This window comes from Neoarius graeffei, chromosome 14 (assembly GCF_027579695.1).
Source record: "Neoarius graeffei isolate fNeoGra1 chromosome 14, fNeoGra1.pri, whole genome shotgun sequence".
NCBI classification, from domain to species: domain Eukaryota; kingdom Metazoa; phylum Chordata; class Actinopteri; order Siluriformes; family Ariidae; genus Neoarius; species Neoarius graeffei.
In genome coordinates, this window is record NC_083582.1 from 37,285,207 (window position 1) to 37,308,899 (window position 23,693).

Below are 23,693 nucleotides of genomic sequence, written 5' to 3' on the forward strand. Positions count from 1 at the left end.
TGAAAGACCGACTACAGTAACGGAAAGCCAGAAGAAAAGACGTTATGTTATATACGAAGGAAAGGAAACGCGGGACCAAACTAATAAACATCTGTGCTCAGCGAGCACCTCGGTGTGATCAGCTGTTCGTTTAGCGACAGAATGATGGAACTGTCAGTGCACGGTCAAAGTAAACCTACGCACACACACACACACACTTCCTCTGTCTGCTTGACTGCACGAAGTGAGCGATTTCATGCACATTATTTGCTCAAGAATCCCCTCAAATTAAATAACTTCCCAGCCACAGAGCAGAATGGCCTGATATTTTGATATATTACAGAAATAAACAATGACCAAATTTCAGAGGGAGCTAAATTTCACCGTTTTATGAAGTCGAACGGCCGTCTAGCTTTAATGTTGCGTATTTATATTATGCCTATTTATATTACATAATGTTTGGTTTTTTTTGTTTTTTTCAGTTTTCCTGATCGGAGCAGATTGCCTTTGTGTTCCGAAGCCGTTCGTCCTTTCCTCATTCCACATGACCTGTGAGCTGACTTGTGTAAGCGACAGTCTGGAAAGCGGAGTCAGCATTTGGCCTCGTATTTGGACCAGATCGTTTAACAGCTCTTTCACTTTTTTGTCTGCTGTTGTGGTGTAATGCAACACTCGTCACACAGATACGCAAACCCACACTCTGCATTCGAGCGTTTATGCGGACAAATCGCGCACTCGAGGTAGCAGCTTCATTCCTGTGTATCTCTTTCTGTCTTATAGGCGTGTAAAGGTGTGTCGCAGCAAAGCGCTCTTTGATTTGCCCTGTTTATCTGTTTATAGGCGTTTTATTATGTGTTACAGTTACACACAGCCTTTCCCTTTGTGTAAACGAAGGAAAGCAATGACAAAAATATGTTCATCTCATCTCATTATCTGTAGCCGCTTTATCCTGTTCTACAGGGTCGCGGGCAAGCTGGAGCCTATCCCAGCTGACTACGGGCGAAAGGCGGGGTACACCCTGGACAAGTCGCCAGGTCATCACAGGGCTGACACATATGGCCCTTTTCCACTACCCTTTTTCAGCTCGCTTCAGCCCGGCACGGCTCATGTTTCGACTACCTCAGAGCAGCACGACTCAGCTCGCTTCAGCCCTACTGAGCACCCAAAACTCGCACGGTTTTGGAGTGGGGCTGAAGCGAGCCAAACCGAGCCGAGTGGGGCTAGGGGCGTGAGCAGACACTCCCCTGTGCACTGATTGGTGGGGAGGAGTGTCCTCACATGCCCACACACGCCCCGCAAGCACGCTGGGATCTGTAAACACCGTAAACCCGGAAGAAGAAGAATTACGAATTATGAGAATTTCTGAAGCCTTATGCGCCTCGCCTCATCTATACGCTCTTGCCAGTATCTGTTGGCGTTGTCAGTGACAACAAGCCACAGCACCAAGACCAGCAACACTAACGACTCCATGTCCTCCATGTTTATTGTTTACTATCCGGGTTGTGAGACTACCGCTTAAAAGATCACTGATGTCACTGTTTGCGCCGCCTAACGACATCACGTGACGTCCACCCACTTTCGCTAACTCCGCCCAATGTGTCCACCCACTTCCAGCCAGCACGGTTCAGCGCGGTTGTAGTCGAAATGCAACTCCAACAGCCCCGCTCAGCTCGACTCAGCCCAACTCAGCACGGCACGGCTCAGCCCAACTCAGCCGCGTTGGTAGTGGAAAAGCGGCACTAGACACAGACAACCATTCACACTCACAATCACACCTACGGTCAATTTAGAGTCACCAGTTAACCTAACCTGCATGTCTTTGGACTGTGGGGGAAACCGGAGCACCCGGAGGAAACCCACGCAGACACGGGGAGAACATGCAAACTCCGCACAGAAAGGCCCTCGCCGGCCACGGGGCTCGAACCCGGACCTTCTTGCTGTGAGGCGACAGCGCTAACCACTACACCACCGTGCCGCCCCAAAAATATGTTTATATTTTGAAATGAGAATTAAGGAGATATGCAGGAAACATGTGATATTGTGATATTTGAAGACATCGTAAAGGATGACTAGTTGTCTTCTGAGCGCAGCTGGTATGGATATCACATGGTTTAAAAAAAAAAAGAAGTGAGAACTATGCAAGAATAAACACCACGTTGGTAAAAATCACTTGCATCAGGTCTGTGTTTAATTGTTCTGAGAAATGATACGAGTTATTCATGAACTATCGATATTTGACGTCGGCTCAGAAGAGTCAATCATCGGCGATGGGGTACATTCGATGCAGGACAGTTACAGATGCGTAAAGATTCGCTCTCCATCGTGTTTTGTGTCTTTAACATGTGCATAAACATCCTACTTTTAGAATATGGCTGTGCGTTCTCCTTGAAAGCTCGCATTACCATTATGCAAATGTTCTCGCTGATACCGAGCTCATGCAGGCAACGAGATACTTTGCAAGTCAATATGAGTTCATATGTCACATTGATTACACTCTGTCTTTCGCACACGTTCTGTCTTTCTCTCATTCGATACTCCAAATCATGAAGCTTTTTTGTTTGTTTGTTTTAAACACTATCTGTATTCGCGTTTCATTATTATCGAGAGACGGTGCTCTCTGCCAAATGATGTATGTCTCCTGAAAGTAATTAAGTTTCATTATACAGATGTGTTCGATAGGAAATAAGCGAAGCATTACGATGGCCGCCATCTTTTGTTCCGGCGGAAAAGCTCTCGCAACAGCGATGCCAGCGCTGCGCCAGGTGCAGATACAGTTCCCAAAGACCTGGCTCTGGTGCTTCTCTCAGGCTTTAAGTTTCATACGAGCGTCACTTTGCATACCACATTGACATCTCAGTCACCCAAGAGACACGTTCAGGCCGTGTTGCGTTTCACTATAATTATCCGCCATTATGCCGAGCACTTCTTGGGAAATTAAAAAAATAACAGTGAATAGCAAGGAAGCAACCCTCCAATTTGCTCTCGCGTGTTTATATTTCTATTGTACGCTTTTGATATTAATCAGCAAGATAAGTATTCGAGGCATCGGACACACTCGGGAGATTGGGCATTGCCATTCATGCCGAAAGAATAGACTCGCGTATTTTGAAGAGCTGCACAATCGCAGCGTTAATAGACGGCGCTTTGGTTAAACAATTATGCCGCATTGTGTCTCCCCAGCCATCGCGAGCACAGGAGCAGGAGCCAGAATCATACATCATTCTGTGGATGTGAGCGCGGAGGGACTCTCTTGCCATTTCAACAAGGTCATTTCAAAAGCATGTACAGAATAATTACAACACAAGAAGCTCTCGTGGAGAAATAAAGGCCTAAATGAGACAGTGTTGATGGAAGCGATTAGCGCTTGAATTGCATCCCGTTCTTGATGCAGGGTATTTTTTTTTCCTAACCTGGCGCTCATGCGATCTCTGAAAAGCAAGCATTGAGAAATTACAGTAACAGCGACGACGGCGAATCGACCAGCTTTTCTGAACAGCACCTCTAGTAACTCAGTCCAAACTGTAACCGTGCCAAGTGAATGTTAAACTATGGACACACTGTAGTTATGGACTATAGAAATCAGTTTAAGCACGGTCACCGGGTCTGGATCGATGGACTGTCCTCCAGGCAAAAATGCACACATCGAATTCGAAATTATATTGGCACTTTTGTTTTGTGGGGCGGCACGGTGGTGTAGCGGTTAGCGCTGTCGCCTCACAGCAAGAAGGTCCGGGTTCGAGCCCCGTGGCTGGCGAGGGCTTTTCTGTATGGAGTTTGCATGTTCTTCCTGTGTCCGCGTGGGTTTCCTCCGGGTGCTCCGGTTTCCCCGACAGTCCAAAGACATGCAGGTTAGGTTAACTGGTGACTCTAAATTGACCGTGAGAGTGAATGGTTGTCTGTGTGGTCGGGTTTACATTAGACCGTATCAGCGGATCATCAGATTAACGTTTTTAAAACGATTCGCGTGCACACAGCAACGCCAATACACGGATACGCTCGGCTCCGCAGGCATCCTGCGCTCCAAATCACTCCGCCCTGAACAGCGAGTGCCCTCTGGAGGGTGCGCACTCCGGCCCTGTGCAGCTCACAGAGCACGCGAGTGAAGCGCACGAGCAGTGATTCGGGACTGAGCCGCTGTGTGTGTGATCCCAGCGCATATCACTTATTACTTGCAAGTGGAAGGATGGCAAGCCTAAAGACAATCATAACTACACAATGGGCAGTATTTGCATCAGTATTTGCAGTATTTTCATACTTTTATACTCTTTAATGAAAGGTGATACAAGGCGGAAGTCCGCGCCGTTTTTCAGCAGTCGCGTCACATGACCAACGCCAGCGAATCAGGAAGGTGGATGTCACAGTGACGTTGTCCAATGACGACGCCAGCTAGAGCTCAGCACAGCGTATCCGCGTATCCTCAATGTTTACACAGCACCGGACTAGACACGATCTGGATTGAATACGTGGACCCTGGCGGATTCCCGTTTCCCGGCATTTCCAGGCGTTTTAATGTAAACGGACAGTGCATCCGCGAAGAAAACGAGACAGATACGGTCTAATGTAAACTTGGCCTAAGCTCAAAGTGGAGGGAAACAACGCTACGGTCGGTGACTGCCTGCCTGGTTACGTTCTCAAAGATTTCAATAGTTCATCTGTTTTTACCCTCTCCACCCCTATCACTGAACCCCCTCGGGATAATTTCCTTCAGCGACGATTAAATACTCGTCGAACGGCTGCGGCTTTCACCTGGTTTCCTCTTGTGACAAACTATTATGTTGGAGCTCTCCACACTTTAGTCATTTTAAAGGTCACTTCCGAGACCTTGTGACATCTTCTCTATGTCTCTCTCTCTCTCTCTCTCTCTCTCTCTCTCTCTCTCTCTGTCACTCCAGCAGGCTTTTTCTGCAAGAATACACTTTACAAGTTGGTTTATGACTGCCAAGTAACTACATTATTCTCTGTGAGCTGAATACCAATGACTTCTGTCTCCCTGTCACTGACTTTTATTCATTGAGTCTTTTCTCTGCTGCTCTCCAGCAGTTCTATGCGCTGTGTATAAACCACGCCATCTGAGCAAGGCTGTATATTGTGCGCCGTATTGTTACACATAATCGTGTAATTATAAGAGATGAGTTCATATCCCTGGAGGCGTTTAAGGAGAGGCTTTGGACAGATTTGCGGGTTGTTGGCTTTTTTTTCCTTTGAGTTTTTCAAGAATGTTTAAGACCGATAGCAGTTTTGCAGGTTTTATGTTGAAGTTTAAGTTCAGCGTGCTATAAGGCGCTCTTTTGATGTATCGCTTTAATATAGCAGAGGTTACTAGCCACGGAGATGGTGCGCGTTTTGTTGTGAGAAAGTGGAGCTTTTTTTTTGTTTGTTTTCTGTTTTTCCACTGGAGTGAATGATCAGCGAGCGAACAATAGTTCTTTGAGTTGTTTAATTACTTCTTCCTGGAACGGCATATTTCCCTTCTTTGTAAGTATTAATAAAAGATGCAGCTCTGCCGTGTGAATGGAACATGAGTACAGCGGGTTGTGTTTGGAACAATGCCCTCGTTTAGACGTGGCGCGCAGTTGTTCTTTACAGACCTTTAAACAAAGTCTGTATGTTTTATTCATGAATCGAGAACGACGCAGATATTCCCGTCGTCCAGCACGGCCGATCCGTTCCGAGTCTCTTTGCCCGCCAGTCTTTCGTACCTCGTTAAGTCCGCGGCAGGTCCACACTGTTGACCCGGCGCTTCAGCCACAGAGTGAAAGTCGCTGATTCAGATTTCACCAGTGATATGCAAACGACCCTGTTTGCGAGCAGTGGAGCAGAAAGGGGAGGGGAGCGGAGCAGAGATGAGATGAGATGAGATGAGGAGAAGGGGCGGGTCTAAGAAAGGAGTCATGAATCATGAATCATTCAGTTTGCACTCCGAGGACAGGAGAGGAGAGGAGAGGAGAGGAGAGGAGAGGAGGGGCAGGAGCTGGCATTCAGAACTGCTCGCTTATTATCAGCCAGGATGTGGAATGGCATTAGTGGGCACGACTCCAACCAGCAAGCCTTGTCGAAAAACTAGGGCAGGATTTGTAGCCATGGCTCCCTGCCTGGGCCCTAGTGCTATGCTAACATCGTACAAAACAGCACGTGTGAGCCCTTGACTTAAAATGAATATTACACACACACACACATCGAAGGCTTTGAAGCATCTTCCTTAAATCTAGATCTGCTCACGCATAGCTGTTTCGCCGTTTCTGAAAGGTCGCCAGTCAAAAGCTCATGGATTAGATCTCAGTGTTAAATCAGTACTCCTGAAAAGAATGTTTCTAAGAAAATAATGAGAAAACGTCACGTTCGCCCTGCATCCTTTCTCAGTAGGGGCATCGCAATGAGATCAATCCCATTCAGCCTTTTCAAACTGCACTCCTTTAACAGGGGGCACCGACTTCAAAGTTATATTAAGTTTCTGGTAAATACGCACACGCCGCTGGTAGCCCGGTTGTCATGGGGATCCTGTGGAACAGAGCGTGCAGCCAGCTACGTGTTGATTAGCACCTGGCCTCGGGCCAACCGTCTCATATCATACATGCAGATAAGACAAGGCTCCTCCTCTTTTTTTTTTTTTATTTCCCCCCCTTTCTCTCTCTCAAGCTTCATCGGGCTTTGAAGTGCACTAATAGGTTTAAAGGTCAGGATTAGCACATTTGTGTCACCATAGCGAAGGCGGCGCGCAAACAGGAGGTTTTCCACACACATACGGCCGTCGTGCATTTATACAGCGAGCCCGACCTTGTTTACGCCGTAATGAAAATCATCAGCACCCAATCGAAAGCCAGCGACGGCTCACGACTCGCCCTTCTTTTGTGTCGCCTGCGACAAGAGATCACATGCTGGGACGCATAATTATATTCAGTGGAAATCAAAGTTCGAGGGGCAGGCAGAAGATCTTTTATATCTCCCTGGTAATCGTAGCCACCGTGGAATTCACATTATGTCAGCAGGAGTGAACAAACAGCCCGAGTTATATTCAGCCCCCCCCCCTCTCTCTCTCTATCTCTCTATCTCTCCCACACCTCTCGTCCACCCCCCTCCTTGCTCCTGCCATTCTTCTAAGAGTGACATCCCAAATTGGATGGACGTAAACAGAATAGTTAATGGCTTTGGGTTCTTGTTCATAATTAAATAGGGAAAAATGTGGAAGAAGTCAGGCTTTTATGCAGCCTGCTTGGTCACTCTGCTGGGTGCCGAGGGCATTTATAGCCTCGTTTGCACACCAGCTATTTTTATGCTAACAAAGCGAGCATTACAGAAATCTGAAGTGCTCCGATCTCGTATTAATGAATTCTTATTAAGCATCTTATCGTCGTCGGATTGGGTGATTATGTCTCACCAAATCAGCAGTCCAGAAATCCGCGTGAAGATAATAACACATTTGCGGAAATGTTTGACATCTGTTTAGCTCATCTTCCATCTTAGACCCGTGTGTGTGTGTGTGTGAACCACCTCAGCCTTCTATATGTCATCTGTAACCTGTCCACCTCCACCCCCACCCTGACAGGACAATCAGTCACTCTGGAGTATAACACTCACTCCTCGAAATTCTGTTTGCTTAGAGGAAAAAATCAATATGTACTCGACTTCCTCGTACAATTGTAACAGGCTTTTTAAATTTCATTATTAAAAAAAACCAAAACATTAGGGACAGAGTTGTTTGCATCATCAGCAAAATCTAAATCAGTAATCCCATAGTTAAACATTATTTAACTGTGAAGCTCATTAATTCCTGTGTCAAGCCCGGAAAATATCTATCTGTCTTGAAGCATCTCCTATGACAAGATCATTATATGTTCATTTCCACTTTGAATTACCGTAATTACTGGAGTAGAACGCCTACCGTAAGAACAGACACATTACAATATTCTGTTTTTTTGGGGCTGTGAAAGCCACAGGACTTTTCAATAAGTAAAATAAATAAAATGCACTGCATGTATATTTCTGCCCACACATTACCATAGATGAAAACACAAGCTCTGGAATTTTACTTAGCTGTCTGTGGCATATTCTGTCATTTCTCTCCTGGCCGTCACTAACGCAGTTGCATCAGCATTTCTGATGCAAGTCTGTGCTGCGTGTTTTTCTCCCTTCCTGTATATACAACACAATTTATTTGGATGAATTTACAGCAGGACACAGTGATTGTTCTCCGCGCAGGTTATTCCACACCTCTCCGAGCACAAAGTGACTGTATCTCTCCTGGCTCCTCGACTCGTTTCTTTTTTTAACCTCCATTACAAAAAAAACCCCGTTTACAATTCTGCTATGTAGATATGAGCCTGCTAATTCCTGTTTCTTAATTAACTGATTTAATCAGCGATTTCTTTGGTTTATATTTCAAACAGCTCTCTCCGCTCGGATTACCGTATTCTGTGTTGCGTGGCGGCTTCACATTGGATGTGAATATGTGTGTGTTAAATATCCAATGCGTTAAGCATCAATACAGAAGGTATTAGCATGTGCGTTAGCATCCTCATTTAGAAGTATAGCAGAGAGAGAGAAGGAAAAGATGGAGACGATTGTAAATCTGATTTATGAGAAACTGCTCTGGTTGTGATTACACACATCCCCGCTCCTCGAACACCCCCACAGCGCCTATGGATAATGTAGGTGCTTGAAAGTTTGTGAACCCTTTCGAATTTTCTACATTTCTGCATAAATATGACCTAAAACATCATCAGATTTTCACACAAGTCCTAAAAGTAGATAAAGAGAACCCAGTTAAACAAATGAGAGAAAAATATTATACGTGGTCATTTATTTATTGAGGAAAATGATCCAATATTACATATCTGTGAGTGGCAAAAGTATGTGAACCTTTGCTTTCAGTATCTGGTGTGACCCCCTTGTGCAGCAATAACTGCAACTAAACGTTTGCGGTAACTGTTGATCAGTCCTGCACACCGGCTTGGAGGAATTTTAGCCCATTCCTCCGTACAGAACAGCTTCAACTCTGGGATGTTGGTGGGTTTCCTCACATGAACTGCTCGCTTCAGGTCCTTCCACAACATTTCCATTGGATTAAGGTCAGGACTTTGACTTGGCCATTCCAAAACATTAACTTTATTCTTCTTTAACCATTCTTTGGTAGAACGACTTGTGTGCTTAGGGTCGTTGTCTTGCTGCATGACCCACCTTCTCTTGAGATTCAGTTCATGGACAGATGTCCTGACATTTTCCTTTAGAATTCGCTGGTATAATTCAGAATTCATTGTTCCATCAATGATGGCAAGCCGTCCTGGCACAGATGCAGCAAAACAGGCCCAAACCGTGACACTACCACCACCATTTTTCACGGATGGGATAAGGTTCTTATGCTGGAATGCAGTGTTTTCCTTTCTCCAAAAATAACGCTTCTCATTTAAACCAAAAAATTCTATTTTGGTCTCATCCGTCCACAAAACATTTTTCCAATAGCCTTCTGGCTTGTCCACGTGATCTTTAGCAAACTGCAGACGAGCAGCAATGTTCTTTTTGGAGAGCAGTGGCTTTCTCCTTGCAACCCTGCCATGCACACCATTGTTGTTCAGTGTTCTCCTGATGGTGGACTCATGAACATTAACATTAGCCAATGCGAGAGAGGCTTTCAGTTGCTTAGAAGTTACCCTGGGGTCCTTTGTGACCTCGCCGACTTGCTCTTGGAGTGATCTTTGTTGGTCGACCACTCCTGGGGAGGGTAACAATGGTCTTGAATTTCCTCCATTTGTACACAATCTGTCTGACTGTGGATTGGTGGAGTCCAAACTCTTTAGAGATGGTTTTGTAACCTTTTCCAGCCTGATGAGCATCAACAACGCTTTTTCTGAGGTCCTCAGAAATCTCCTTTGTTTGTGCCATGATACACTTCCACAAACGTGTTGTGAAGATCAGACTTTGATAGATCCCTGTTCTTTAAATAAAACAGGGTGCCCACTCACACCTGATTTTCATCCCAGTGATTGAAAACACCTGACTCTAATTTCACCTTCAAATTAACTGCTCATCCTAGAGGTTCACATACTTTTGCCACTCACAGATATGTAATATCGGATCAATTTCCTCAATAAATAAATGACCAAGTATAATATTTTTGTCTCATTTGTTTAACTGGGTTCTCTTTATCTACTTTTAGGATTTGTGTGAAAATCTGATGATGTTTTAGGTCATATTTATGCAGAAATATAGAAAATTCTAAAGGGTTCACAAACTGTCAAGCACCACTGTACTGAGGAAACTGTGGATGCTGAGATCAGGTTGTGGAGCTTCTGTCATGTGGTGGTGACGGTTTTAATTGTCGTTTGGTACATCTGTAAATTGTGTCTGACCCTCACTCGGGCACCGTGCCAGCAGCAGCCTGTAGTGTGCCAGGGGCGAGCGCAATGCCTCACGTTAATGCACACTTTAAAGGCTTCAGTCTCACTGGCCTTTTAGATAAGATAGATAGTCCTCTTAGCTCTTATTGAATGAGGCCTGATTCATGGGCGATTCGTCTTAGTGTGTTCTGGGTGTGAATTGTTTCATTTAAACCAAGTCTCCTCTCCCAACACACACACACACAGACACACACGCATTTGCGGCATTATTATTAACGTCACTAATTAATGCTATGTCTAGACCTAAATCTAACGCCATCCTTAAGCCCAGTAAACAAAAAGAAACATTTTAGGGCCACTAAAAGTTGAGGTTTGCTCACCTACGATTTGAGAAGTACAAAAAAAAATTAATAATAATAATAAATTACAGTAAAAATGAAATAAAATGTTCCTTCCTTGGAGTACCTTTCTTTTCTTTGCTTTCCTTTCCTCAACTCTAAGTTCGTGAATTCTCGTAAAAGTTCGGTTCTAAAGCGCAAAATTCAAAGCCGTTTGTGAGTTTTCAGATCGCTCTACGATATCCAGAACTCTCCTGAACTCTGACCTTTCCCATGATTCATTGCTGCGTCATAGCAATAGGATCTTTCTTCCGCTTCACGGTGTTGACGTTTGTAGCTAACGCTAACTGCTAGGTCGGTAAGATCAAAGATGACTAAAAGATGGTTACACGGGTTCGATTTTCTGCCGTGCTCTGGGGATAATATGATCAAAGTGCCCCATCCGCCTACCCTCACGGAACGGATAGATGACAGGAAGTTGTGGCCCGATGTCAGCTACGTTGACATTGTCAGTTATTTTATTCTTAGCGAGGGCATTGATGGCGAGGAGCTAAGGAACTGTAAAAGCACGGAGGTGTACAATTATCTACACAGTAATAAAATTGGTAAAATTATGTGTAAGAGAGGGCGAGTTTGTTTGCTTAAAGGCTGAGGTTGAGCCGAGCCAGAGCAAAAAAAAGGGAAGTCATGCAGCAGCGATCATCTGGAAGGTTAGCTATGTCAGAGTAGAGCGAGTGTATTATTGTACTGATTTACTAATAATGTAGTGTTTATATATTGTAAGTCGCTTCGGACAAAAGTGTCTGCCAAATACCAGAACCATAACGATAACCATATTAACCATAAGCACCGAGCTGTAGTCTAACAGAACTCTACCAGCCTACTGTACCGTAATGTCTCTTGTATACGCTCAAGAAGCAAACGCTAGCTCAGAGAAGCACAGGCTAACCCAATTTGGCTAACCCAGAAGCGCCATCTAGTGAGCTGCGAATTTTTTTTTTTTTTCCAAGTTGAAGCTAATTTTTGCTTGTACAATTACCGGGTTGCATCCGACGTCACATCCGCCTCATTAAGCTACGGTCACACTACAGCTCGCGATGCTTTGCGATGGGTTATCAATGAAAATGAGGCATTTTGATGGCGATATATACGTGAGCTAAAAGTTGTGGTCGCACAGTTGGTGAACACTCGACTGTCGCGCCTTTGCACGTTTGAGTCTGGCACATGCTTGCTTGGAACCCAGTCATTATGGGAAACACCTGATACTGATTTGAGCGCAATCAGCACGCACAGATACGGACACTGTTTTCACAGAGGCTTTGCGAAGCATCATCATAATCATTTGTTTCTAGCCATGTTTATAACGCTGTTTAAGTATTCTGCTTTCTGTTTTGCTTTTGTAAAAAATAAATAACACACACAACACACTTGGAAGATGGCTCTGGACGCTTACAGTAATGCATTTATTTCTGAGGACTTGTTGTCGACTTGCTAACTTTCTGTTGTCATGAACAGTTCTGCACTCAAGTTTCCATGAATGAACAGTTTATGACTCCAACAAAACAGACCTCATGTTCAAACGATAATGAATTTCCTGGTTACACAGTTGTACTTCGTGACTCTGTAGGACACTGTTATAGAAGCGAGTTATTTATAATCACATTATCTGTCATCACCCAGATGAGGATGGGTTCCCTTTTGAGTCTGGTTCCTCTCAAGGTTTCTTCCTCATATCATCTGAGGGAGTTTTTCCTCACCACCGCCGCCACGGGCTTACTCATTGGGGATAGATTAGGGATAAAATTAGCTCATGTTTCAGCTCTGTAAAGCTGCTTTGAGACAATGTCTATTGTTAAAAGCGCTATACAAATAAACTTGATTTAAATATCACGCCTGGTAATAAACACTCTTCCTGCACTTGGATCCGGCCACCGCCATCTGTCCTGTAGTGTCCTGATCCCCAGATCTTTAACCCAGTCACATATAAAAAGTTATTCGCCTCTGTGCTCTTCCAGGTTTTCATCTGGGTGTCCGTGTAGAACGACGTCTGCAGCACCAGGTAGTTTGAGATGTCGGGGAACTCAACGGATGGATCATTTTCCAACTCGTAGGAAAAATCCTTCTTTGTTAGCGTGTAAGGATCTAATCCCATTGAGTGGTTTCTGTATCCACTTCTTGGTTTTAATAACTTGTTTGCTGAACACAAACATGGCAGTAAGTTCTTGTGTTAATGGACCAGACTCCACTTTTGGATCATTAATCCCTTTTGACTGAGAATGACCCGCATGCATGGTTTGGCTTCTGGCACGTCCAGACAGTTTTAAATACAAAACCTACAATTAAAAACAGTTTGTTTTGTTGCATTTATGTAATTCCTGGTCTTCCATCTGTAACAGGGAGTGATGTTGCATCCCGTTAATGCACTTTACAATAGATTATTAGATTCTAACAGAATAGATGAGCCAAAATAATTGGGGATCTTTTTTTTTTTTTTTAATGGGCCCCGACCCATTACAAGTGTGAATAGGTGGGGTGTAAAGCAGAAAAGGTTGAGAGCCTCTGGGCTAACCATTTTAATGCAGATGCAAATGCTGTTAAGCTTTGGAAACCATAAACATACCATATTTAGACAAGGAATTATTTATGTATTTGTCCAAATTTCTTCAACCCTGATCATTCCAGAGAATGGATGGTATTTGTAGGTTATTCGTTCACTTCAGCACTGGTCGCTCTGGGATTCTCTTGGCTACCGAGGCTACATGCACTTATTGTTAGTCACTTGGAATAAAAACGTCAGCTAAATGACTGTAATGTAGTATAATGTAATGTTTGAATAATGTACAATATCTAAACAACAATTACACTACCGTTCAAAAGTTTGGGGTCACCCAGACAATTTTGTGTTTTCCATGAACAGTCACACTTTTATTTACCACCATAAGTTGTAAAATGGGCGGCATGGTGGTGTAGTGGTTAGCGCTGTCGCCTCACAGCAAGAAGGTCCGGGTTCGAGCCCCGTGGTCGACGAGGGCCTTTCTGTGCGGAGTTTGCATGTTCTCCCCGTGTCCGCGTGGGTTTCCTCCGGGTGCTCCGGTTTCCCCCACAGTCCAAAGACATGCAGGTTAGGTTAACTGGTGACTCTAAATTGACCGTAGGTGTGAACGTGAGTGTGAATGGTTATCTGTGTCTATGTGTCAGCCCTGCGATGACCTGGCGACTTGTCCAGGGTGTACCCCGCCTTTCGCCCGTAGTCAGCTGGGATAGGCTCCAGCTTGCCTGCGACCCTGTAGAACAGGATAAAGCGGCTACAGATAATGAGATGAGATGAGATGAGATGAGAAGTTGTAAAATGAATAGAAAATATAGTCAAGACATTTTTCTGGCCATTTTGAGCATTTAATCGACCCCACAAATGTGATGCTCCAGAAACTCAATCTGCTCAAAGGAAGGTCAGTTTTATAGCTTCTCTAAAGAGCTAAACTGTTTTCAGCTGTGCTAACATGATTGTACAAGGGTTTTCTAATCATCCATTAGCCTTCTGAGGCAATGAGCAAACACATTGTACCATTAGAACACTGGAGTGAGAGTTGCTGGAAATGGGCCTCTATACACCTATGGAGATATTGCACCAAAAACCAGACATTTGCAGCTAGAATAGTCATTTACCACATTAGCGATGTATAGAGTGCATTTCTGATTAGTTTAAAGTGATCTTCATTGAAAAGAACAGTGCTTTTCTTTCAAAAATAAGGACATTTCAAAGTGACCCCAAACTTTTGAACGGCAGTGTACATAGAATGAATGTTGTTGATTAATCCATTTCTGGGGGCATAAGTTAAACACCGTGGGGTGTTATTCAAGTAAAAATGGTTTTACATTTTTTTGTGCCGAGTGGCGACCGAAGTTAATTTTTAGCCCTGTAATAATAATAAAAACCTAGTAATGGGGATGAGTCAATCGTCTGCAGCAGTTCAAGGCCGTCAGATATTTCTGTTCTTGTCAGGATTCGGTCCCCGCCAAGATACAAAAACAAACCCAGACAACACAACCATAATTATAAGCTCACTTAACTGCACCACTTCCTACTGTATATTTGTGTATCTGGGTGTATATTTTTAAAATTCCATAAAAGGTCAGTTTTCAAAGTGTTTCAGTGCGGTTTTAGATAAAACTACACCTGCTATATCGCACGAGAATTGATGGGGTTTCGTTGTTGGTTTTTTTTTTTGGGGGGGGGGGTTTGTTTTTTTTTCCATCCTGGAAATCATGGAAATGAGCTCCGCCACAACAGAGCCAGTCAGATCCTCCTCCTCCTTCCCATAAACATTACCGCACAAAGCACACATAGATTGATCAGAGAGAGGGAGGTTTAAAAATTACACACTGCTCCTTTAAATGGTAGAGTATCTCGCTTTTGTTTCAAAAAAAAAAATCACCAATCAACAATTTAATAAATTCCCTTTTAGCAGGAATACAGAAGATGCCTTGTTTAGGATATTGGCTCATTTGTTATACAGTGGAGACTGTGTGTGTGTGTGTGTGTGTGTGTGTGTGTGTGTGTGTGTGTGTGTGTGTGTGTGTGTGTGTGAGAGGGCCTTATTGCTCAGAGTAATACCTCTGAGTGACACTAGAGGGCAACTGGCTGTCAATGAGATGACTCCTGTAACATGACAGCTATAAATAATTCAAGGCAAATCCACAGCAATGCTGCTGCTTATTCCCCTGCTTCCTCTTTTTAATATCAGAGCCGAGGCTCATGAAATCTTAAAATTAGCAACGTTTTTGATAAATAAAAAAAAATGTGCAATTTTTTTTTTTAATAGTGGAGGATTTTTTTTTGCTAGTCAGGGCTCGTGCGAAAATGCGGACATGTGAGAAGGAGAGAACGTGAGCCACACAGGAGGATTTTATTAGGTAAAGATCAAAGAGCATTTAACCACCAGCTCAAATACAGGCTGCACGAGGACTTTTGCGGAACAGGATGAAGCCGTATCGATAATTGGATTAGACATGTTGCATTTTTCATCCGTTTCGGTGACTAATGTATCTGGCGCTGAACTCGTCAGCGTCTGAGCGACGCTACAGCAGTCCGGATGTCAGATTGTAAATAAAATCAGACGATTGGTGTCCGCATGGAATCGTTATACAGCTGCAGTGTGAGTTACAGCAGCTGACACATCATTTTCTCACCTCAGCTGACCAGTGACATAGCATATATACACAGTATATGCACCACTCGCTCTGTCTCAAATCAGCATCTGACCTTGGCGAACACATCACCGGGACAGTCGCGAGCTGAGCCGCTGACAGCTCGTCCAGATACGTTTGCATTGCATAAAACGTTGCGAGGGACTCCTCCTGACTCCTCTCAGCACTGTGGAACAGTTGCCGTTTCAGATGGGGATTTATCAGCACACGGCATTATTTAGCGAGGTCGATATCATTTATTAATCGTGTGTGTTTTGCTCCTTCTGCGCCTCACACCGCCATCTGCCGTATAGCGTCGTATTAAATCAGAGAGAGAGCGAAAAGGGAGGAGGGAGCGAAAAGAAGGCGAGAGAATTAAATCAGAGGAAAGTGTGTGTGGGGGGGTGAACAGGCAGAGGGAGGGAATAGGTGGAGATTAATTTCCTCCTGTCTCGCGTACAGATGGCGAGCCGTGTGATATGTGGATAGATCTGAAGTGACGGACCACTCCTTGCTTCTCTAGCACATTGATATGAATGTTTCTGTCATGTCTATATTCGACTAATGCATCCAGCTCGTTATAGTTTGACAGAGCATCCTCGCGTGCGTATTAAGAGTTGAATTAATGGACTGATGATAATGATGATGATGATGATTTGGCTGATTTGAGAGGAAGGGGTCTCCTACGTCTTAAAGAGGTGTCCAATTCAAAATCAAATAAGAAGGTCTTTCCGTCTGTCTGCATTCTCACTGGGTATATATTTTAAAAAAAAGGCTGGAATAAAAAAAAAATCACATTTTCGGATAGGAAACAGCAACACTCCCGATTTTGAACGAATGTTTCTCTCCTAATCAGGGATTGTGCGAAAGTGAGAAAAGGGATGGGTGAGAAAGCGACAAGCTGAGTCACACTGGATTATTTTAGGTAGAGATCAAGTAGATTAATAACCCCAGCTAAAATATGCATAAAGTGCTTTAATGGAAAAAGCTGAAGCTGTAGCTGTAATTGTTTTTTTTTTTCTTTAATCTAAAATGACGTATGAGACATTGAGACAGAATTCCAGCACAAAGCTGATCACATTCAAAGGCTGGGCTCAAGTCGTGGGATTTCGACTCAACCTTCACATCTGCTCCAGTCTCTCTGTACAGTTGTGGTCAGAAGTTTACATACAGTGACATGAATGTCATCTTGGTTATGAATGTCATGGCAATATTTGTGCTTTCAGTAATTTCTTTGAACTTTTCTTTTTCTGTGGCAGAATGATCGTACAGCATACAGCTTTAATTAAAAAAAAAAAAAAAGAATTTGGTGCACTAGTTTTAATTTTCTTTGGGTTTTGTGAAATCAACACAGGGTCAAAAATATACATACAGCACACCTAATATTTGGGTAAAATGTCTCTTCGTAAGCTTCACCTTGACCAAACATTTTTGTTTACCCTGAACAAGCTTCTGGCAGAATTCTGGTTGGATATTTCACGACTCTTCATGGTAGAATTGGTAGAGTTCAATTTTTTTTTTTTAAATTTTCTTGGCATGGACTCGACTTATAAGCACAGTCCATAGATTTTCAATAGGGTTGAAGTCAGGACTTGTTTTAAGCTTAATGTTAGCCTGCTTTATCCTCCACAACCAGCTCTGATGTGTGTTTGGGTTCATTGTCCTGTTGTAAGTCCCAAGTCGTGTTCAAGTTTCTGACGGTTTATGCTGAAGAATCCTGAGGTAGTCCTCCTTCTTCATTATTCCATCCACTTTGTGCAATGACCCAGTTCCACTGGCAGCAAGACAGCCCCAGAGCATGATGATCCTACCACCACCACCAGCTGGTACAGTGTCCGTCTGTACATGGTGGTCATTGTGGCCAAACAACTCAATCTTTGTCTCATCTGACCATACAGCTTTCCTCCAGAAGGCTTTTTCTTTGTCCGTGTGGTCAGCTTCAGACTTGAGGAGCTTGAGGAGCAGGGGGTTATTTCTTGGATAGCAGCCTCTTAGTCCATGGTGATCTGAACTATAGACAGTGATCCATCAGCTAACAGTTCATGGCTATGGTGGTTCCCAGGTTGTTCCTGACCATCCAAACCAATTTCCTTTCAGCTGAGGGTGACAATTTGGGTTTTCTTGAAGCAAAGTGGCTCGGCAAAGTGACTACACCTCACAATAACTTGGATACAATTGTTTGAACTGATCTTGGAATTTGCAGTTGTTTATAAATGGCTCCAAGAGACATTCCGGAGTTGTGTACATCTGCGATCCTCTTTCTCAGATCTGCACTGAGCTCTTTGGACTTTCCCATTTTACTGCGTGTTGGTCAATCCAATGAGTGCTGTAAACAAACCCTTTTTATGACGGCACAGAGAAGCTACCAGCTGTAGTCAATCATGATCACTAACAGGAAGTTAAGAGACCTCGGTGTTGGCAAGATAAGAGACATTTTGGAAGTTTCAGCACCTCTGAATTAATAATCTAAGTGGGCGGATGTAAACATTTGACCGTGTATGTATAATTTTGACCCTGTGTTGATTTCAGAAAACCCAAAGAAAATTAAAACTTGTGCACCAAATTCTTTTTTTTTAATTAAAGATGTATGCTGTACAATCATTCTGCCACAGAAAAAGAACAGTTCAAAGAAATTACTGAAAGCACAAATATTGCCATGACATTCATATCCAAGATGACATTCATGTCATTATATGTAAACTTTTGACCACAAGTGTAGCTATCTTTCTAGTTCCAGGGTATATGATCGCAAATTAGATGCGGCCCTGACACCACTCTCTTGCTCACTATCAGTATGAAATATCGGCCATTTTGCATGCCATTTGGCAGCACTCTTAATTAATTGCCCTCCAGAATAATGAGGACAAATAGCCGGGTGGCAAAAATGAGAGCGATGCTCCGCCGCAACATAAATGAAGTAGTCAGAGCAGGCGTGCATTGATTGTGTCTGCAGTGTGTTTGTATGCTGCTTGAAGCACCGGCAAAGTGACTCTGAGACTACAAACAAAATCCTAAACCAAAAGACGTGAAGAGGAAGTCAATAATAAAGCAGTCAATTACAGCACATTGTATTGAGATTAGCAATGTTATGGCCTGGTTGCATTTCATGAAGGCTGTAGTGGAAGCGAAGAATTAAGATGGTTATAGCCTCGCCAGAAGGAGAGAAGACGCGGCGTCCGTCACATTCCCTGGTAGCGTGTGTTTGAAAAGGGGTGGGGGTAAATCGGTTGTTGGGTAACACTGTAAGGCGACGCATTTAATTTGTTTCCCTCTGAGACTTCCCTCGAGCTTCAAACGGCTCATCCCAAATCTTTGGCAGGAGAAGCCACAGATGCGTTTCAAACATATTTCAAAGAACAAACACGGCCACAGGCATGCGCGAGCAGATATTTGATCCGCTGGAAGCCTTGTAGTGCTCCTCAGTGGATTCGGAGGAAAGGCGGAGGGGTCCCTCGATTACAGCCTCGACCCCCAGCGCAGTGTTCAAACAACCTGTTGAAACAGCAGCATTCAAACAACCTGCCGTAAACGAAATCCTTAAATCCTCCGTGACTAATGAGCAACAGATGGATGTGGAGTGTTGATACATTACGACAAGAACGCAGTCTGTGGGAAATGTGCGATATGTTATACATATACAGTACATCTACGCTGGCATTTATATTTCTGACACCTTAATCCCGAGAGCCTCAGAGAAGCGCTTTGTGTATGTACTGCTCCTCATTATCACTGTCTATATCCAATTGACCTTGCGATCTATATTTATCTGTCTGTCTCTCTGTCTGTCTGACTGTCTATGTAAAGCAACAGAGACAGTGGAGTGCCGGCTTCGATGCGGATAATATTACACACGAACGCCACAGACATGTAATATAGGCACAGTCACGAGCCGGTGGTGTTTTTCCGACATCGATACTGGAGCATAACGTAATGGCTAAGTTATCACACCTTTGTCATCGCCAGCGTCACTGTTCTCTGCATTCTCATAGCAGCGCGCTGACGCAGTTCTACAGAGCCAGCGTTGTGTACCGGAGGAAGTAAAATAAGAGGGCAGCTGTTTTGTCAGTCCAGAGGAGAGTCAGTGATACGAGGGAAGGGGACAAATGCGTGGAAAAGCCAAGCGGTGTGTTAACGTGTGAAAAATGAAGTGCTCGGAGAGCAAGGAAAGAGAGATGCAGGATTAACATATTCTCTTTCTTTCTCTCCAACTTTCTCTCTCACGCTCTGTCTGCGTCTGCATCACTCAACCCTCCCACCACCACCACCTTTTTTTTTTTTTCTTTCTTGAGGCAACGAGGAAAGGGGACAGATGTTTGCTGTCGAACATGTGACGCCTCCATGACGCTTTCATGTGATGTGACCACCCGGCCCGTCCTCCCCACCCCAACCCCTTCCTCCACAAACTACAGTACCGTAATCGTGATATTCATTTCGAACCGCTGCACTTTGTAAAGCATTAAACTCTCCCGAGGAACTCTCAAAGACAAATCAAGCTCAAGGAATAAGAGCTAATGCACTGTATTACTCACAGGACCGGAATTCATATAATGGCGTGAATGAACTTTGAGAATAATTCAGCCTCAGGGACAACAATGTATACACACACACACACACACATATATATATATATATATATATATATATATATATATATATATATATATATATATATATATATGAGTGATTCCACGCTTATGGGTACTGAAATGGGGACATGAACTTATTTTTAAAAATTCACCTAAAACCATTTCTTTTTTTTACCATCAGGTCACAAAACATGTAATCTTTAATGAATGATATGTTAAAAGATAACTTTAATTTTCTGAGATGTAATAAAAACATATTTACATGCCAAAGTCAGAACGTAACAGAAGTGTTGTGGACATATAGATTCTCAATTTTAACAATGTAGAATTACTTTTGGAAACCTAGGAAGGTGATGTTTTAGCAAATATAATTAATAAACGTGTAGTAGAATAAACATACACATTCTTTCAATAAGATTAACATGGTATATAGCTAGATTGTAATTAATTTGTAACAGACGCGAGATGGACAGTCGTAACAGAAGTAATGTAACAGACATCATTTTGGAACTCATAGGCTTGACTTTGGCATATAAATATGTTTTTATTACATCTCAGAAAATTAAAGTTATCTTTTAACATATCATTCATTAAAGATTACATGTTTTGTGACCTGATGGTAAAAAAATGAATGGTTTTAGGTGAATAAGTTCATGTCCCCATTTCAGTACCCATAAGCGTGGAATCACTATATATATTATATATATATATATATATATATATATATATATATATTTGCCGACATTTGATATTCAAGAACAAATCACGCCATTTTCCCCAAATATCCTCATTAACTCAGCAGAGAGCTCAGCAGGAGCTGGATTTGATGCCTGAGCAAATGTGTTTGTCACATGGACTGCATGAAGCGAAACAGTCTCGCCTGTTGCCAAGGTGACAATAAAAGCTGCTTATATAAATGTTTATTCTTGTAAGAAAAGGTTTAATTTCAGCTGCTGTTTTTCTTCCCCCTCCGTCCCTCCACCCCCTGCTGCTCACTGCTGAGAAATTATCCAGGAAAGTGCAGACTGGAGATTTGAATGAGGGGGGGGGGAAGAAGAAAGACATCGAGCTGTCCTTTGCTGATTAGAGTATGGTTTGTTTGTCTGTCTCTTTCTCTCTCGACAGATATTTTTTGTTTAGCTCTCCTCACACTAATGGCAATGGGGTATAGCCTTGGGCTTGGTGTAACCTTGGCTGTGATTTGATTATCATCAGATGTTGAATGCTGCCTTCAGTTGAACTCAAGAGCTCTGGAGAGTTTGTGCGCTTGTTTTTAGAATAACAACGTCTGTCACTTTTGATCTTGTTCGCAGACATCATTTTCAGGCCTTTGTGGAAAACTAAATCCTCCACCATAGCCGTCTGTTTTTGTAAAATGCTGGCACGTTTTTTTTTTTCTTCCAAGCCTCAATGCATCCTCTTAACATGCCGATTAACTCCAGCATGTCGATCAGCAAGTAAAGCCTTTAACAAATACAGTCTGGGACTCTGTCAATCCCGAGCACTCATGGACACATCGGAGCGTGCGAACATGCGCTAAGATTACTCTGAAGTGCTATTCTAAGAACTGGCATGTTAAGAATTTTCTCACCTGCCTATAAAGTGTTATTGTATCACACAAGTATTGACACAAGCTTTCACAGCTTACATTGCTGGAATGTTTTTTATGTTAAATAAGGCATGGGGTGTTCCAGCAGATTATAAGGAATGCAGAAGTAAATATACCCAGAAAGTGTGCTTGAAACGCAGACTTGGATGTCGGAATTGAAGGAAATCGATCCGAAAACGTTCCATTCCAGCAGCGCCACGCTGTTCTGTGTCTACGGTTTCAAGAAGAACCTCATCACTCCTGTATTTTGGTCAGCACCGACGACTAATTTGGCGCCGTCATGCGGCTGTATAGGGACGGTGGTTCAGACACCTGGAGTGTTTTGTCCTAATCACTGTCATGGCCTGCTGGACTGTAAGCATATCGCTCTCTCTCTCTCTCTCTCTCTCTCTCTCTCTCTCTGCTCTCCACAGCACCCAATTTGAAGGGCCGGCCCCGGAAGAAGAAGGTCCCCACATGCCAGCGTAGAGACTCACAGGCCCAGAGTGGAAACACCAAAGAGCCCGGCAGTGTCGAAGTCAGGACACCCAACAAGGTAACACTCTCATTAAGCAATAAGCAGCAGCTATATATGTGTCTCTGTCAGTCTTTCTGTCTCCTCAGTGTCACTTTCCATTCTCGGCATCCCATGGTTCCTGTTTCCTCGGAACTTCATAATATTTTATGAAAGCCCACTGTGGAGTCGTCAGAAACAGCCACAGTTGTTTTTCTCTCGTTATTTCATCGACCTCTGTTCCCACGTGCCTTTTCCTGTACATTTCCGCTGCCACTATAGGAGACGCCACTTCATGCTTCTTATTTCGGCCTGTGTATACTAAGGATGTAACCAGGGCTTTGAACCAGAATTTTTTTCCTATTGGTTCGTTCCGAACAGAAACGGAATTTTAACGTTTCCGGTTTTGGGTTCCACCATTAAACAGACGTTCCCGAACCGGTTAGAACAAAAAAATTTCGTTCCCCGAACGGTTAATTACGTTCCCTGTCAGCTGTTTAACAAATGGCTATAAAATTATGTCTCTGTCTCATCCAGCTTAAGCCAAATGTAGGCTAATTCTATTACAACCTTCATTAAATAAGACAAGAAATAATTCAAAACAATTATTATTTCAAATGTTGGCGATTTGGATTCTCAGTACGTCTTCCCATCTACACAAACAGAAAAAGTGCCAAAAATGAAAGAGAATTCGTTTAGTGTGCTACCAAAGGCTAGTCAGGCCCTATGCATTGATAGGCTAACAGAGGTTAACGTCGTTTAATGTTCGCGAGCCTCTCATTAACATGGACAAATATATTGATATCGTGTTTGAAATTGACGTTTTCGAATAACGATAGACTGCAATATTCACCTCTTATTTAAGATGTGGAGACGTGATAGTAGTCCACCCTCCCGCTCTCTCCATTCAGTCAGCGAACGTCACACAGGAAGTGAACCCCAGCGGGTCATAGAAACTTGCGCAGGAGAAGAATGACTTTTTTATTTGTAGGCTACGGAAACTTTGAGGAACGAAATAAAAACCGGTATTAACCGGTTACCATTATTTTTAATAAGCGTTTCTGTTCCGGAGCATAAAAAATAATAAAGTTTCTGGTTTCATTTCTGTTCCATGTGAAATAGAAAAAGTTCCCGGTTTTCGTTTTCGTTCCTTGAACCGGTTCAAAGCCC

At 43.2% G+C, this 23,693-nt stretch overlaps 1 protein-coding gene across 1 annotated transcript in view; it reads left to right on the forward strand.

Moving 5' to 3' along the window:
• arid5b (AT-rich interaction domain 5B) overlaps positions 1–23,693 on the forward strand; it is a 176,041-nt gene that overhangs the window by 98,793 nt on the left and 53,555 nt on the right. Inside the window, exon 5 of the mRNA XM_060939591.1 lies at positions 22,444–22,565. Coding sequence (XP_060795574.1) covers positions 22,444–22,565 — 122 coding nt within the window. The remainder of the gene's footprint in view (positions 1–22,443; positions 22,566–23,693) is intronic.